This window comes from Candida jiufengensis (assembly GCF_024610255.1).
Source record: "Candida jiufengensis strain CBS 10846 chromosome Unknown scaffold15, whole genome shotgun sequence".
NCBI classification, from domain to species: Eukaryota; Fungi; Ascomycota; class Pichiomycetes; order Serinales; family Debaryomycetaceae; genus Lodderomyces; species Lodderomyces jiufengensis.
The window spans coordinates 104580-120780 of NW_026261565.1; the positions used below are offsets into that span (position 1 = coordinate 104580).

A 16201-nucleotide genomic window follows, 5' to 3' on the forward strand; every position below is an offset into this window, starting at 1 on the left:
TTTCTGCTCTATTAAAAGTGATACCAGACCAAGGATTGTTTCTATAGGTACACTGAAACAAATAAACAATAAACTTAAGATCGAAATATTTATTGTTCGAAATTAATCATAAAACTCCGAAAGTGTCGTTTATTGAAATATGTCATCAAAGCTATTCACGACAAACGCGATTTCTTAGTATTTCAAGAAAACTTAGAATAAATAATAAAGTATTTTTACTAGTTGCGAGATCAAATCAAATAAATCATCTTTAATATTCTCTTGATTACAATATACATTGCACTATACTACCACATTTACTTTCAAAGTCTTATTGCATTAACAATTGAGCTTTTTTGAATATTATGGTTGCATTAGAAAGAAAGAGAAAATCGGAAGATTCATTATCAAATGGTAAACATAAAAAATTAAAATCATCATTAGTAACATCATCATTTATACTACATTCATATTCAAAATTACCTAATATTAATGAAACTCCAAAACCCAAGAATATAGGTCTTGATATATTTGTATGGGGTTCGGGTTCAATGTGTGAATTAGGGTTAGGTCCATCAGCAAGTACTAAAGAAGTTAAAAGACCAAGATTAAATCCATATTTAACTGAAGAGAAATTAGGTGGCACCAAAATAGTTGATTTTGCAGTTGGTGGTATGCATACTTTAGCATTAGATGGTAAAAATAGAATATGGTCTTGGGGTACAAATGATAGTGGAGTTTTAGGTAGAGATACTTCGGATTCAAAAGTTGTACTAAAAGATATGGATGCAAGTGATAGTGATGATGAAGATGGTGATTTAAATGAAGCTGAGTCAACTCCCAAATTGGTTGAAAATTTAAATATTAAAGAAGAAAAAATTATACAATTGGCAGCAACTGATAATTTAAGTGCTGTATTGTTATCAAATGGTGATGTTTATGCATGGGGATGTTTCCGTTGTAATGAAGGTTTATTAGGATTTTTGAGAAGTGAAATTCAAATACAAAAAACTCCTATGAAAATACCAGAATTGAAAAATATTGTACAATTAGCATCAGGTAAAGATCATATACTAGCATTGGATTCAAAAGGTATAGTATTTGCTTGGGGTAATGGACAACAATTTCAATTAGGTAGAAGAATATTGGAAAGACATCGTTTCAGATCTTTAGAACCTCAACAATTTGGTTTATATAATATAAAATATGTAGCTAGTGGGGATTTTCATTGTTTTGCCATCGATCATAATGATAAAGTGTATGCTTGGGGTCTTAATCAATTTGGACAATGTGCAGTTACAGGTTCAAATGGTGAATTAGAAGATGGATCTATATTAACAAAGCCAACATTAATTCCAGAATTATGTAATTTAGGTATTACAAAGATAGCAGCTGGAGAGCATCATACATTAGCATTAACTGGATCAGGTGAAGTACTTGCATGGGGTAGATATGATATGAAAGAGGTTGGTATACCAGAAGATCAATTACCAAAATCAACATTTAAAGATCAACATGGTAAACCAAGATCAGTGCCAATTCCAACAAAATTAAAGTTTGGTAAAACTGGGGAAGTTTTAATTAAAGACATAGGAGTTGGTTCACACCATTCATTTGCTGTTACAAATGATGGTTTTGTATATGCTTGGGGATTTTCAGAAACTTATGCACCAGGTTTAGGTAATTTAGATGATGATGTTGAAGTACCCACAAGAATTGTTAATACAGCAACAAAAAATGAAGATATTGAAATGATTGGTGCTGGTGGTCAGTTCTCTGTAAGCGGTGGTATTAAAATTAAAGATGAAGCAAAAGCTGAAGAAAGGATAGAAAAATATGAAGATATAGATGATGAATAAAAATAAAAAGTAATTTATAAGATTGTTTTGTATTTAAATAAATGTCATAAGTTTGTATTATCAATGTATACTTAAATTTTGTCAAAAAATGTAGTAAATGGACTCGTCGTTCAAAAAATTGAATCTGCTGATAATTCAAAATGTACATTACTGGTCATTCTAAAAGGTTTTTATGGAAGGTGATGGATGTTCTTGATGAATTTTTTGAATTATCTGGTGCATATTTAGTTATGGATAATGCTCCCATCCACAAAAATGATGGTACTTCAAGAATAATTTAATCTAGAGGTTACAAATGTTTATATTTACCACCCTATGCCCCAGAGCTTAATTCAATTGAACAGTTTTGGTATCTTATCAACACCAGAGTTCAGAAGGGAGAATTAGAAAATTCAGCTTTAAGTCAAAAAGTAAGAGAAGCTGGGGATGAAATACCTTTAGAACAAATTTTAAATGCTATTCATCATCAAATAAATCATAGTACTTCATCCTTGTCTTTAAATGACAATAATTCAAACTTAATAGAAAATGCAAATACAACTGTTTTTAATACTACAATACAAACAAATCCAATTAATGATATTGGTTTCAGTAATTTAAATAAAATTAATACAAATACTTCACAACTTTCAAATATTAGAGCTTCAACAACTAAATCAAAAGGTTTGTCTAAATTATTTTCAAGAAAAAGATCTTTAACTAATATATCTGATAAAAGTTATTTAGGAGCAAACTATATTGATGTAGACTCATTGTTTTGTTTTTCTGTTTTAGTATTAAATTCGTTGGACGTTTTATAATTCAAATTTAGAATACATATTTTCCTGTGACCACATTATTTAAATAAAACCAGCTCCGTAAAATTGCATTATAAGTACGCTCTACTTGAAATTATCGAAACTACATCGGTGGAAATCCGTTTGGGATAATTGATCTTTAATCTCTATGACCAATAATGACTAGTTGTGATCGTTTAAATGAATTATACTGTTTATTAAAACTATTAATTTACAATTAATAACTAGAAAGTTTCAGAATTTAGGAGGTTAGAATCAACGAATGTTTATAAATTTGATGATACAATAAAAATTTTGGAGATTATGCGATCAAAGAGTAAACAAAAATCGGAGTCCTACGTCGAACTTCTCGCTAATTTAGGGAGAAAAATTTACTCAATTTACCACAAATTGACGATTAAATAGAAGACCATTTATAATTTGCAACTCTTACACATAAATGTTAGTGGTCGAGATAATAACAAGTATTAAACACTGGGATATATTAACCCCTTGCTTTGAAGTGTTGTTAGCGAATCGGTTTTAATAATAGCTGCAAAATGAGTGAAAATTTTAGATGTTTTGAATTTTGCATTATTTTTTTGCATTTTTAACGAAGTAGTTGAAATCAATTAACCAGCAAAAGTGTTTGATCCACAAAGATATATTACTTCAGGCACAATTTCTTGAATAGCTGTGCCTTTTAAATGCCCCCTCTTTAAATCTTTAATATTTTAGTATTGATTTGAGAAAGCGATGAATTAAACTAATTTTGAAGACTTTTCAGTTTTGATCCAATGAATAACCAACAACCGAATTTTAAAGAGATTAAAAACTACAAATTTAAATACAATATACATGTTACATATATTACAGTCTATATAGTTGTCATTTTGGGTAACTTGTCCTTCTAGGTAAATTTTCTAAGTGTAAGTAGTTCAATTTAATATTATTTCATATTGTATTATGTATTAATCAATTTCATTATGTAAATCATTAATTATTGTATTAATTGTAAATACAAACACATAAAAACAAATCATAATTATCAAACTAAATAATCTAGTTTGATAAAACAAAATGAATCCAGTATTATTGATTAACAATAAGACGAAGCACTTAATATGGTAGATGCAAGTTTTAAAGTTGGTAGTTTTAAAGTTGGTCAACTAGTAGAAATTCAAACTCATGAAGCAAGGTAAAAGCTAAATCATCAAATTTGGAAGATGAACATGTATCAAAATATTAAATTTATTATTATTTTAATTTTTGCCATCCATTTTTTTAATTTTTGTATTTTTTATAAATTATTATTTATTATTATTAATTATTATTATTATGAATTATTATTGTAGTACAGATGTTAATTGCCAATAATGATTTTATTGATCCAAACTGGTAGCGAGTACTTATTACATTATCAAAAGATTTTTGAGCATAAATTATATGATACTAGTCTGTTATATTCTTTTTTTTTTTTTTCAATACTTTATATGTTTATTAAGTGTCCATCTAATCTAAATATAAAGAAATATTCTTTTAATTTTTTTTTCAATTATCACTTAAATTTTGTCATGAATATTTTGCACATTCATTTTCAAATTTATTTTTCTGTAGTGAGTATTATCAACAATTGAAATTGTGCATTTGCTTACTGGATTATTCTTAAAAGTAATTCAATGTATGTGTATTTGCACCTTACCATATTGTAAAATATATTTCACATATTTACTTATAACAAACCGGATTGAAATGTATGTATATATATTGATTGATATCTCCGTAGAAAGCGTATTTAAAGTGAATGACAGTATTTTGTAAGAAATAGTTTAGTGATATAGATATTTTATACTTTAGGCAGGATGCAGAAGTAAAATGTAAATGCTCCAAAATAGTATGCTATCCATATTAAATTTTCTTCGTTTGATCAGAAAAGAATTATTGGGTATTATAAATTTTTCCCAGATCACTTCAGACTTAAAAATAATAAATTAAACAGCATGAATACTTTAATAATTATAAGAAATATTTGGGTTTAAATAAATAGTGTGCTTTAATTTAGATTGACAAAAAACTTTAATATATACACATTCGGTTGCAAAACATAAATTAAGTATTAGCAACAATTGTCCAAATAAAACTTCATTTTCGATCTATTAAAGACAAATTGAAAGACGACTGCAGCAGGATCGATAATAGTGCAAATTTTCATTCATGTATATCAAAGACAACCTTACTTTTTTTCAACTCTTTTAATCAACATCAATTATGAGATATAAGAAATTTGGTTTCAAAATTAAAAGTCAATTAAGAAACCACTCAAGATTCCTTTTACTTTCTGGAAATTTTTCATTTCAAAATAAATTGGATTTTTATTTTGTAATTGTTACTTTTCTTATTTTAATATATCATTAAATATTTCATAATCATATTTCATAAAATTAATTAAAGTTAAATTATACAAATCTTCATCTTTTTTGTTTCAAAAATGTTAAAACCTTGTTTTACAATCGTACTGTATATAATGGTATGGTGATTACACAAAAACCTAGATTAATCGAGTTTCCACCAATTCAATATTCAACTCTTGGTAGTACAATATTTTACATATTACATTCAATATATTAATATTTGATTTGATTAAATTCATACGACAGAAAAAACAACAGCTGTTAACAATTCCCTTATAATACAATATTACTTATTATTCAATACATCTAGATTATTAAATAAATCAGTAACAAGCTTATGATATTAATTATAATAAATACAAAATAATAATAATAATCAAGTTTAATTCAATTTTGAATGAACGAAAGTATTTACTTCAACAATCACAACCAAAATGAAAATCGTACAATTAATAGTACTTCATCATTACCTTTAAATGACAATGATTCAAAATTAATAGAAAATGCACTTACAACTGCTCCAAATACTACAATACAAACAAATCCAATTAATGATGTTGATTTTAGTAATCTAAATAACATTAACACAAGTACTTCACAACTTTCAAATATTAGTGCTTCAACAACTAAATCAAAAGGTTTATCTAAATTGTTTTCAAGAAAAAGATCTTTAACTAATATAGCTGATAAACCTTTTTCAGGAGCAAATTATATTGATGTAGATTCACTAAGTTCAGATCGTGCAATTGATTCCTCAACTACAACTCAAAGAAAACATTCATCATTAAGATTAATTAAGAAGAAACAACAATCAACTACTGAAACTATATTGAAACCAGAAACTTCAGACAAAAGTCCTTCTTTGCTGGGTAGTGTCAAATCTAGAAAAAATTCAATTAATTCTCCAGTTACTAGTATTCTGAATTTATTTCATAAATCATCCAGTTCCAATAAATTAGATGGGAAAAATATTGATGATCAATTATATTCTGGTCAACTGAGAACTGGTTTATGTTTATCCTCAAATAATTCAAATTCAACTATAACTAATCCTCAACTGGCAAAGCTTTTTAAATTTACAAATCCTAATTATACCAATGATGAATATGATGGAATAACAGATCATAAATCTTTTTTGGATATTCATAAAAAAATGTCAACCCCAGCTGATCTGTATATTCAAAATAAATTAAATAAACATAATCAACCAGAATTAGGTTTAGGTATTGTAACAGATCTGGACAATAAAATTACAGATAAAGAAGTTGATAGAGCCCATAGGCAATTTATGCTTTTATTTAAACATATATTTACACCATCAACTCAAGGTCTATTTGATTATGGTTTACAATATCCAAGTACTGGTTTTTCTTTAGAAGAGTTTGGATTAGTGATAAGAGATCATTTTAAAAATTTAACAACTGGAAAAGAACTTGTAAAAGAAATGAATCCTAAATCAATCAAATCTAAATCTAAAAATAATAAGCTTAGTGTGAAACATCACAAGCAAAACCAACAAATGAAAGAACAGAATGAAATTGAAGAAGAAAACTTCACAATATTAAAAACTGAAGAGGTTATTTATGAATTGCTGTCAATGCTTAATCAAGGTATGCAATATTTAAAATCAGATATGTCAAAATTAATTAAATTAGAAATACTTAATAAAAATAAAAAACAAATTGTGAGTGAAACTGAAGAACTACAACATGAGTGGAATTTATTGTCAAAATCATGGATTTATTATAATACAAAAATTAGATTCCAATTACTTCAAATATTAACACCATTAGAGTTTTATTTAAACAATCATAATGAAGAAGATACTTTTCAAAGTGATTCCAATTTGCCAAAGTTTGATGAATTTTTATTACAATCATTTTATATTACATTTATTGGTCCATTTTTAAATAAAAGAGATTATAAATTATTGAATTTAGAAAATACTGGACCTAATTTTAAACTATTAAACGAAAATGAATTAAAATATATGATTAAAAATCCTAAAATTATTTGTACAATAATTGAATGTTTTGGAGCTATTCAAAGTATTCAATATTCTTCATTAATTAAACCTGAAAATGAAAATTTAAATCATCTTCATATTTTAAATTTAATGATATCAGAATTATCAAATATTAATGTTCAGTAAGTTAATTTTTGAGGGTACCTTGGTTTTGCTGGTAGAAATGTTTGTATTTTGATGAATAACTATAAATTTAACAAGATAATAGAATTTTTAAATTTACATAATATTGGTGAAATAATTCATTGCTTCTTTTATGCCACAAATTTAGGCTTTACAAAGTACGATCCGTGCAATCTTTTATGAATTAAATTTACTTAACATTTGTTAGTAAGGAAATAACAGTTAGTTTGTAGATTTTTTTAGTATTAATTGAAAATTCCGGCAATATATTAACTTCAAAGGCGAATTCAAAACTTTCTTTTTTTAATGAGATTATGACCGAATCAAGTAAATAATGAAAAAGTATATTTGATCTGCGATTTAAATTTGTTTAGAAACTTATATTTTAATATTGCATAGCAATAGCTTGATCTGAAATTCTGAAGGAAGGTTTTGTTTTTAATCTACACTGAATCTGTTCATCTAAAACTAGCACCTATCGTACTTCTGCAGAATCTAAATGAAAAAAATTGGCTTAATTTCAAAATATTAATTTTCATCATATTTGAATCTAGTTTTTAATTTATTACATAACTCACTCTTTATTCCTGCTTGAAATCCAAAAAAACCTGTGGATTAAGCTATCGAAGGTTCATGAGTCAAAGTCTGTACAGATCAAATTATAATTTCTTACTTAGTATTTCTCTAATAATTATCTTTAATAATCATTTTAAGAATTGGAAATAAATAATTCAGGAAAATTGGTTTTAAAATGTAGAGTAATTTAGAAAACGCATTATGTTGAAACAATATCTTTATTAATTCGAATACATTATCATGTAAAATCAATTATATCTAATTTTTACAAATGACAACCTAAAGATTTTATCACTAAGAATTGTGATGAAAAACTAGTGAAAGGTTTATTAAACGGTAAATTAGAAAGTAAAGAGTTTAGTGAAGAAAATAATTATATGTGAATTGAAATTAAATCAAAGTATGTACTAAGAAGATCTATTTTATCAAACCTCTTTTACAAAATATAAAAATTAAAGGCAACTTAGTAAATTCTCAAACTTCACTTCTTAGCAAAAACTCTTGCAAATGCATGCACCAAATGAAACAATTCCTCCAGCAGCAGAAATACCGGGTAATTTACCATTCAGATGATCTTTTGAAATCATAGCGTCTTCTTTTCCAATTTGAAAAGATGAATTTTCACCAGAATCTATGTTATTCAATTTATCATGATTTTTTTCTGATTGATTTAAACATTACTTATTTTGCTAAATGATTCAAATGTAAAATCTCTATTATCAAGAACATAAGCAATTACTCCAGCAGCCATCATTCCAACACCAGCGGTACAAACATAAGCATTCCTCTCACCATTAACAATATGATTCTTTTCTTTAAATAATTTATCAGTTAATTTTGATGCTGAAACAATGCTAATGAATAATAAAATTATCAAATCTGTAACTTTCATCCTATTAAAAGTTATTCAAAAATTGAGGTATAAGAACTTGGTGATTTATAAAAATAATATACCATTCTTTTCTTGATCAAAATTTTAATATGTACTTTAATATATTTTTAAATTGATTGAGAATAATGACTTTAATTTAATGCCGTATCTCTATATCTTATTTGTATATAATACAGATTTGTGCCACAAGCCCTTAAATTATTTAGTGGATAGCATATTCAATTAAAATGTAAACCAAATTGTGAATTTGACATGGACAATAGAATTTTATGCCTTTAGAATATTTTCGATTCATACAATTCCCATCAACATCAATTCTTCTTTCTTAATTTGGCCGGAACTTCAAAATCTTGGCTTAGTTGAAACAATAGGTTGTAAGAATTTTTATATATTATTGTAATTTGATGCCGTATCTTCTCAAATTTAAACTATTTTATGAAGAAGTGGAAATTTAAATATTATTAAGAAATTAAACTAAAATAAAATCATATATTAAAATTTAATTTTTGTTTTTCTCGCTAATGAATTAAAATGGGTCGCAACGTTGGGTTGAAAATAATGCGATTGCCGGATAAGAAAAAATATACTGAGCGAGAACTACAACGAGAAATCAAAAGTTGAATTAAATTAATATTTTCTTATAAAATAATTTTTTTTTTTTTCCTAAAATCAACATTTATTCTAAATTTAAAATCAATTATACATTTTTTTTTTTTCCTGAAATCAACATTTATTCTAGATATAAAATTATACATAGAGAAATGTAGGATACCTAACCTAATGGTATCGAAAGGTAATATAAATGGTACAAAAACTTGCTAATAATGATAAAAACTTCATCCCATTAGCTAGTAAAAACCAGTGTATTGTGGCCCTCACTTGGAGCTTTTTGCTTTTTTTTTTTTTTTCAATCTTTAATTATTATTTTGATCTTCAATTCTCAGTGTTAATTATATTATTCTGTTCATGAGACAGCAACAAATGAATAGGGTTTTGGTTATTTTCCATCATTTGATTGTGTCGTCGTCGTTTTTTAAGCACTTTAGTAAATGCTATCTCTATGAACTTATTGATCTTAATATACTTTTCTTTAGTTAATGATTCATCACAGATTATAGTTATCACACTTCTGGATTCTATTTCTGTCTGTTGCCATAGTTCTAATAATCCTGAACATGAAAATACATTTTTTTTTTTTTCCTAAAATCAACATATATTCAAATTAATTATATACTATAACTAAGATTATATGTAGGCCTCCTAAGCTCATGGAGACGAAAGCACTTCACGTGGAAAATAACTTTATGTTCAGCGACCAATTGTTGATCCTGCATCGGACTCATTTCAGCAACGTTACTCGACCTAAAAACCACGTATCTCTATTTGTCTTTTTTTTTTTTTTTTTCTAATTTTGACTATTTCTTCAGACAGCCATGGTCTCCCCCTCTTAGAAGTGATCAGGCGAAGTTTCCATTCCTAGGCTTACGACGCCCCTGGTGGGATCGAACCAAGGATTATTTTTAGGTTCTGACCAGTTGGCCACTTCAGGGAAAATACATTTTGAAAGTCGTAATTTTATTGTGTCGTGAAATACAAAGAATAGAAATTATTATAGGTAAAAATTCCCGATTTGAATGTGTACATTTATATGTAGCAATTAACAATTTTTTTTGCATTTTTGTCAAACCCATAACATTCAAATTAATACAATTTATCAAAATTATCAACATGAATCAATTAAAGTACTAACTAGAAATTGATTAAAGCATATTCAGTTAATAATCGTTTCTGGAATTTCTTAATTACTAGGCATTACGTTTTGTTCATTGAATAGCAATAACTCGAGGGGTCATTTCATTTCCATATGATATGTTCAATTATCAACAACTTCAATAGTTACAAATTAATTATGTATATTTTGGTTTGAAGATATTTGACAAGTGAATCATAACTTCCACTATCTGTTCAATTGATGTTTTTATTTTTCATTGAAAATATTTCAGAAGTTTAGCGTAAAGCAATAAACAAAACTGGTCATAATGATGATTCTAATTCAATTGGAGCTTCTAATTTCAATAAGTACAGACTTGGTATTAAAACCCCGAATCAGTTCTACTGGGTAAATATAGTTCGCTATTAATCTGCAAACTTACCTCAATTTATTTAATCTTTTTAAACCTTGGTACATAATTTTATCAACAAGCACAACCACAAATGCTTTTACTACAAAATAAACTTCATTTTTTGTCAATTTAAATTATTCACAACAACTATTCAATCAATTTATCTCATTATTAATTGCCATTATCTATTTTATTTTCCTTTTTTTAATTTTTTTATTTTGTGTAAATTCAATGAGTTAATGGCTTTATTTGTTTTGAATACTTGAACACATTTTTGGAGAAGTCACATAAAATTTAAAGTTATGGAAGTAGACACATTTGAATTGTTGGTACTTATGCTTGTTAATCCAAACCGAAGATATTATAATGAGAGATTATTTTTTCAAAGAGTAGCAATTTAATGAATTCAAAACAAGTGGTACCAGAGTATGTTGAAGTATATTCATTGGTTTCATTACATGCAGTCTTAGGATCGACAATGTTGAGTTTTTTTCCAGAATTACAAAGCATATGAGAAAAAATGTATTTTGATCCCCAAGAATACTTCTTGGATATCATAACTTATTAGACTAATTTGATATAACAATGATTAATGCTATTGAACAAGTGGCTCTTGGCTTTTTTGCATTACTTCAAGGTGTTTTTTTAATTTTATATCATTGCTTCAACTTATTTTGCTATGGCCACCAATTAATCCTCATATTGTTGTTATGCTCAGTGTTACTTTCAAGATTTGATTATTCTGTGGTCACTTTTAATGATATTTTTGAGCACATTCAAAACTACTAATTCAATAATGGTGTAATATCATCGAATAAAACTACCATATTAAGGCTATCACAAGCCACCTATATATAATACCAAATTTTAGGAGACAGAATTGGCTTGAACACCGATTTTGATTTATCATTTGTATTTGTGAAGCTGCTATATAAGTTAATTTTTATAAACCATAAATATCAATATATTTTTAATTTTAGATTTTGAACTTGAATTGTATTCACTAATTACTTAGTTTTCACCAAAAATTGTTATAAAAATCACAATTTTCTTGTTATTTTTTCTCGAGGAGATTGAGCTAACTAACAAAATCATCCAAGCTGTACCTCAATAGTTAACAAGATGAGGTTTGCAACTAACAATCATAAAAGAAGCAGCATTTTGTTGTTTTTAGGATTTTTTGTGCGGCTTTTGGTTCATGAACTACCGCATATCAAAAATAAGTATAATGTACCAAACTTATAAAAATCAAAACAAAATAAATTATATTTTTTTAATATATTTGGATTCATCAAATAATATTAATTATCATGTATGAAGATCATATCTACATTAATTTAATTCGTCAAAATAAATGCTTGAAGAGACACATAGATGTGTCAAAAAAAAATGAATCACAATTAAATAAGAATATTGATCAATTAGTTTTTAATAATAATTTAAAGGATTCAAAAATCCAAAATTATGAAAATACAATCAAGTCATTAACTGAAGAACTCATTTTCAAAGACAATTACATGAAAAAATTGAAAAACAAATTGATTGATAAAAGACATAATATCAATCTTTTCAAACAGGAAATTCATTTTTTAAATTACGACAACTATATATTACAAAATCAAATTGATGAATTAGTTCAGTATAGAACTAAACAAACTAAATTAATAGGAATCTTAGAAGTTGAAATAAAATCATTTTACAATAAATATGTAATTAAAAGTGAAGGATCTAACAAAGAACAAAAAGATTTAATTAATGTTATTGATGAAGATTCGTTTTTATTTTGTTCAACTTCAGATATTGACCATTTAATGGTAGATGCTACATCGGAAAAACCTAATCAAGATGGTACATCAGAAGAAGCTGATAAGGTAACATCAAAGGATGAAAACAAAGGTACTTTTGAAGCTTTAATTACAATTAACAATGATATCAATTTTATGGTAGATGCTACATCGGAAAAACCTAATCAAGATAGTACAACAGAAGAAGCTGATAAGGTTTTAACATCAAAGGATGAAAACAAAGGTACTTTTGAAGCTTTAATTTCAATTAACAATGATATCAATTTTATGGTAGATGCTACATCGGAAAAACCTTATCAAGATGGTACAACAGAAGAAGCTGATAAGGTTTTAACAACAAAGGATGAAAACAAAGGTACTTTTGAAGCTTTAATTACAATTAACAATGATATCAATTTTATGGTAGATGCTACATCGGAAAAACCTTATCAAGATGGTACAACAGAAGAAGCTGATAAGGTTTTAACAACAAAGGATGAAAACAAAGGTACTTTTGAAGCTTTAATTACAATTAACAATGATATCAATTTTATGGTAGATGCTACATCGGAAAAACCTTATCAAGATGGTACAACAGAAGAAGCTGATAAGGTTTTAACAACAAAGGATGAAAACAAAGGTACTTTTGAAGCTTTAATTACAATTAACAATGATATCAATTTTATGGTAGATGCTACATCGGAAAAACCTTATCAAGATGGTACAACAGAAGAAGCTGATAAGGTTTTAACAACAAAGGATGAAAACAAAGGTACTTTTGAAGCTTTAATTACAATTAACAATGATATCAATTTTATGGTAGATGCTACATCGGAAAAACCTTATCAAGATGGTACAACAGAAGAAGCTGATAAGGTTTTAACAACAAAGGATGAAAACAAAGGTACTTTTGAAGCTTTAATTACAATTAACAATGATATCAATTTTATGGTAGATGCTACATCGGAAAAACCTTATCAAGATGGTACAACAGAAGAAGCTGATAAGGTTTTAACAACAAAGGATGAAAACAAAGGTACTTTTGAAGCTTTAATTACAACTAATAATGAAACCAAGTTTTTGGTAGATGCTACATCGGAAAAAGTCAGTCAAAATGGTACAACAGAAGACAATGCAACAGCTCCAAAAAGAGAAGGAGAAAAGGAAGCTACTGCCACTGAAGAAGCAATCTATCGTACATTAGATCCATATGCTCAAAAAGACTCAGTATTGATAAAGGATATCTACAATATCTTGGATGATTTACTGAATTTATACAAATTTATATGCTGGTATGACAGTAAATCTGAAGAATTTTTCTTGTTAAAGTAGAATGAAGTCAATATTAAAAAACGGTATTAGTTGAATATTGATTTGCATCAAGTATAATCATGAAGCTGGTTCTATCTTCATTTTAAAGTTTCACATGTTAAAAACATATCAATACCTTACCATTCCCCTATTCACCATCACCTTCATCACCAACCCTGTCCTTAAACTCACCTACGCTACCCAGACCAATTCACCGAGTCAAGATTCTTTTAGGAAGGAGTATGACTATCTTTTTTACATAGATCATCATTTCTGGACCTTTACTTGTCACGTAAGTGACGGCTCGAGGGTATTGGGAAAGATTTGGTGGCTCTATTAGAATTGATTTATCATGCTTCAAACTTTAAGATGATTGAAACACAATGTTCAGGGTATTGATTGTTTTAAATAATAAAGTTAGAGAAGATAGAAGATGCTTATATTGAAGATGCAAAAACTGTATCAATAATTCAACTTTTAATTGACACAATATTGACTTAATTAAAGAGTCGTGGATTCTTGAAGTTGCAATTGGTTCTTGTATGAAAGGTGTAGATGGTACGGCTGGTATATGGTGGTGGTGCTAGGTATAACTATGACAGCTGAAAATTTTTATCATTGGTATGTACCCTCATACTCAATGGTAGATCTATATGGTACGGCATAGTATATGGTAGTGGTGCTAGGTATAACTATGAGGACAGCTGAAAATTTTTATCATTGGTATGTACCCTCATACTCAGTGGTAGATCTATATGGCATGTCTAAGTAGTTTTAATATTATATTTTTTGCTTGTATTCTTTATATTGTAGATTTTTTACTGATTAATGTATTTCTAATTCTCTTCCTTTGAATTATTTTATATTTGACAAATTGGCCACTAGTAAAGGAGTCTTAAATTTGATGTTTGACTCAAAATCTAATTGTCTAACTATTGAACTAGCATTATATTGAGGTTTATTATTAGTTGATTCAAATTTTGAAACTCAAAAGCAGCAACTAATGAAAAATGTTAACTTTTATAGGAACTTCGCACTCCTCAGTTGAGCTAATAATGAGGGAACGAGAGGATGCTCTTATATTCTACGTTTGAATTGAGATTGTTGTGTCTTATTTAATCTTGATTAATCATACTAAAAAATCCTATAAACTATATACAATGGGATTTCTAATCTTTAAATATATTTACATTTTGTTTAAAACTTAGCATTTCAGCATCATTCATGCCTATTTGTGATCTTTGTTTGCGATTTTATATTATTATTTCTCCTTTGTTTGCAATTTTTTATGGTTCAGCCTATCTGACATCTAGCTTTTTCATTATTGGTCCCATTGGTTTCTTTATTGGTCTATCCCAGATTAATACTAAATCACCTATACGGAGTTGAGTTGTTATTTCATGAGCAGCATTCTTTATCTTTCCTTCTTTGAACTTCAAGTTTAGTTTTTCTTAACCCATATACGAGCATATATTTAAACTTTTCATTCTCACCAAAATCACCAAATTATTGATTGTAATTTTCGTAATTGATGTTCCTGTGCTAACTTCAATGCACTAGCATCAACTTCATATTGAGTTTTAATAAGCATCGTAACACTGTTATCTTTCTCACTTAATGAACCTATTTCATAATTTCTTTCTTAATCAATCAACTCTTTATTTCCATCCTGATATGTTAAAGCAATCTTTACTACCGAAAACTCTGTTTCAATTTTTCTCAAATCTCTGCCTCTTCCCACCGACGTTTGCCCCAGTATCAACTAAGGCTATCACTTCAAAGCTTTAGCTTTCTCATTCGTCATTGTTATTGACACTTCAAAATTCTCAGTTGCAATTACTAAGTCGTTACATGCAACTTCAGCAACTTCCAAAATAATTATTTCATATCCCGAACCTTAATTCCTTTCCAACAACAAAATAAACCTTCTCGTATCATATAATTCACCTGTTTCTCAAGAAATGATAAATTCCATGTCATTTTTTGTTCTCAATTGAGCAACACCTCAACTGACTCTAAATCTTAAGCAGCTGCAACAACAATTGTTGCTCTCTCTAACTTCTCCAATTCTTCCCATTGATAAAGCACACACCTGATAAAGTATCAACTACTGCAACAATTCAAACTCTCTACCAATTTAATCAAACACTGATAATGGTGCTTTGAACTCCTAACTTGCAATTGCTATCCCATTATATGCAACTCAGCAACTTGTATAGCATCTCTCTTTCTTTAAACCAAAACTTCCATGCTCTAAACCTTTCCTAGGTCCATCTTCGTTTGATCTTTCACTTGAACTTAAACCTTTCTGAAATCTAGCTCTTACCTAGAACCAAATCTG

The 16201-nt window shown here is 27.5% G+C and overlaps 5 protein-coding genes across 5 annotated transcripts; 4 read left to right on the forward strand and 1 right to left on the reverse strand. All coding sequences in view use genetic code 12, as the record gives it.

Annotated features, from left to right (window-relative positions):
* Nucleotides 1–344: 344 nt before the first annotated feature.
* Nucleotides 345–1838, forward strand: KGF54_005180 (Ran guanyl-nucleotide exchange factor; the record flags this gene model as incomplete). The annotated part of the gene is made up of 1 exon (XM_051765950.1): nucleotides 345–1838. One exon carries the CDS (start codon nucleotides 345–347, stop codon nucleotides 1836–1838), a length of 1494 nt encoding a protein of 497 aa, XP_051617812.1.
* Nucleotides 1839–1978: 140 nt separating this feature from the next.
* On the forward strand, nucleotides 1979–2638 carry KGF54_005181 (uncharacterized protein; the record flags this gene model as incomplete). The annotated part of the gene is made up of 2 exons (XM_051765951.1): nucleotides 1979–2026; nucleotides 2165–2638. 2 exons carry the CDS (start codon nucleotides 1979–1981, stop codon nucleotides 2636–2638), a joined length of 522 nt encoding a protein of 173 aa, XP_051617813.1.
* Nucleotides 2639–5422: 2784 nt separating this feature from the next.
* Nucleotides 5423–7177, forward strand: KGF54_005182 (uncharacterized protein; the record flags this gene model as incomplete). Its single annotated transcript, XM_051765952.1, has 1 exon — nucleotides 5423–7177. One exon carries the CDS (start codon nucleotides 5423–5425, stop codon nucleotides 7175–7177), a length of 1755 nt encoding a protein of 584 aa, XP_051617814.1.
* Nucleotides 7178–8420: 1243 nt separating this feature from the next.
* On the reverse strand, nucleotides 8421–8642 carry KGF54_005183 (uncharacterized protein; the record flags this gene model as incomplete). The annotated part of the gene is made up of 1 exon (XM_051765953.1): nucleotides 8421–8642. One exon carries the CDS (start codon nucleotides 8640–8642, stop codon nucleotides 8421–8423), a length of 222 nt encoding a protein of 73 aa, XP_051617815.1.
* Nucleotides 8643–12075: 3433 nt separating this feature from the next.
* On the forward strand, nucleotides 12076–13881 carry KGF54_005184 (uncharacterized protein; the record flags this gene model as incomplete). The annotated part of the gene is made up of 1 exon (XM_051765954.1): nucleotides 12076–13881. One exon carries the CDS (start codon nucleotides 12076–12078, stop codon nucleotides 13879–13881), a length of 1806 nt encoding a protein of 601 aa, XP_051617816.1.
* Between the last annotated feature and the right edge of the window lie 2320 nt (nucleotides 13882–16201).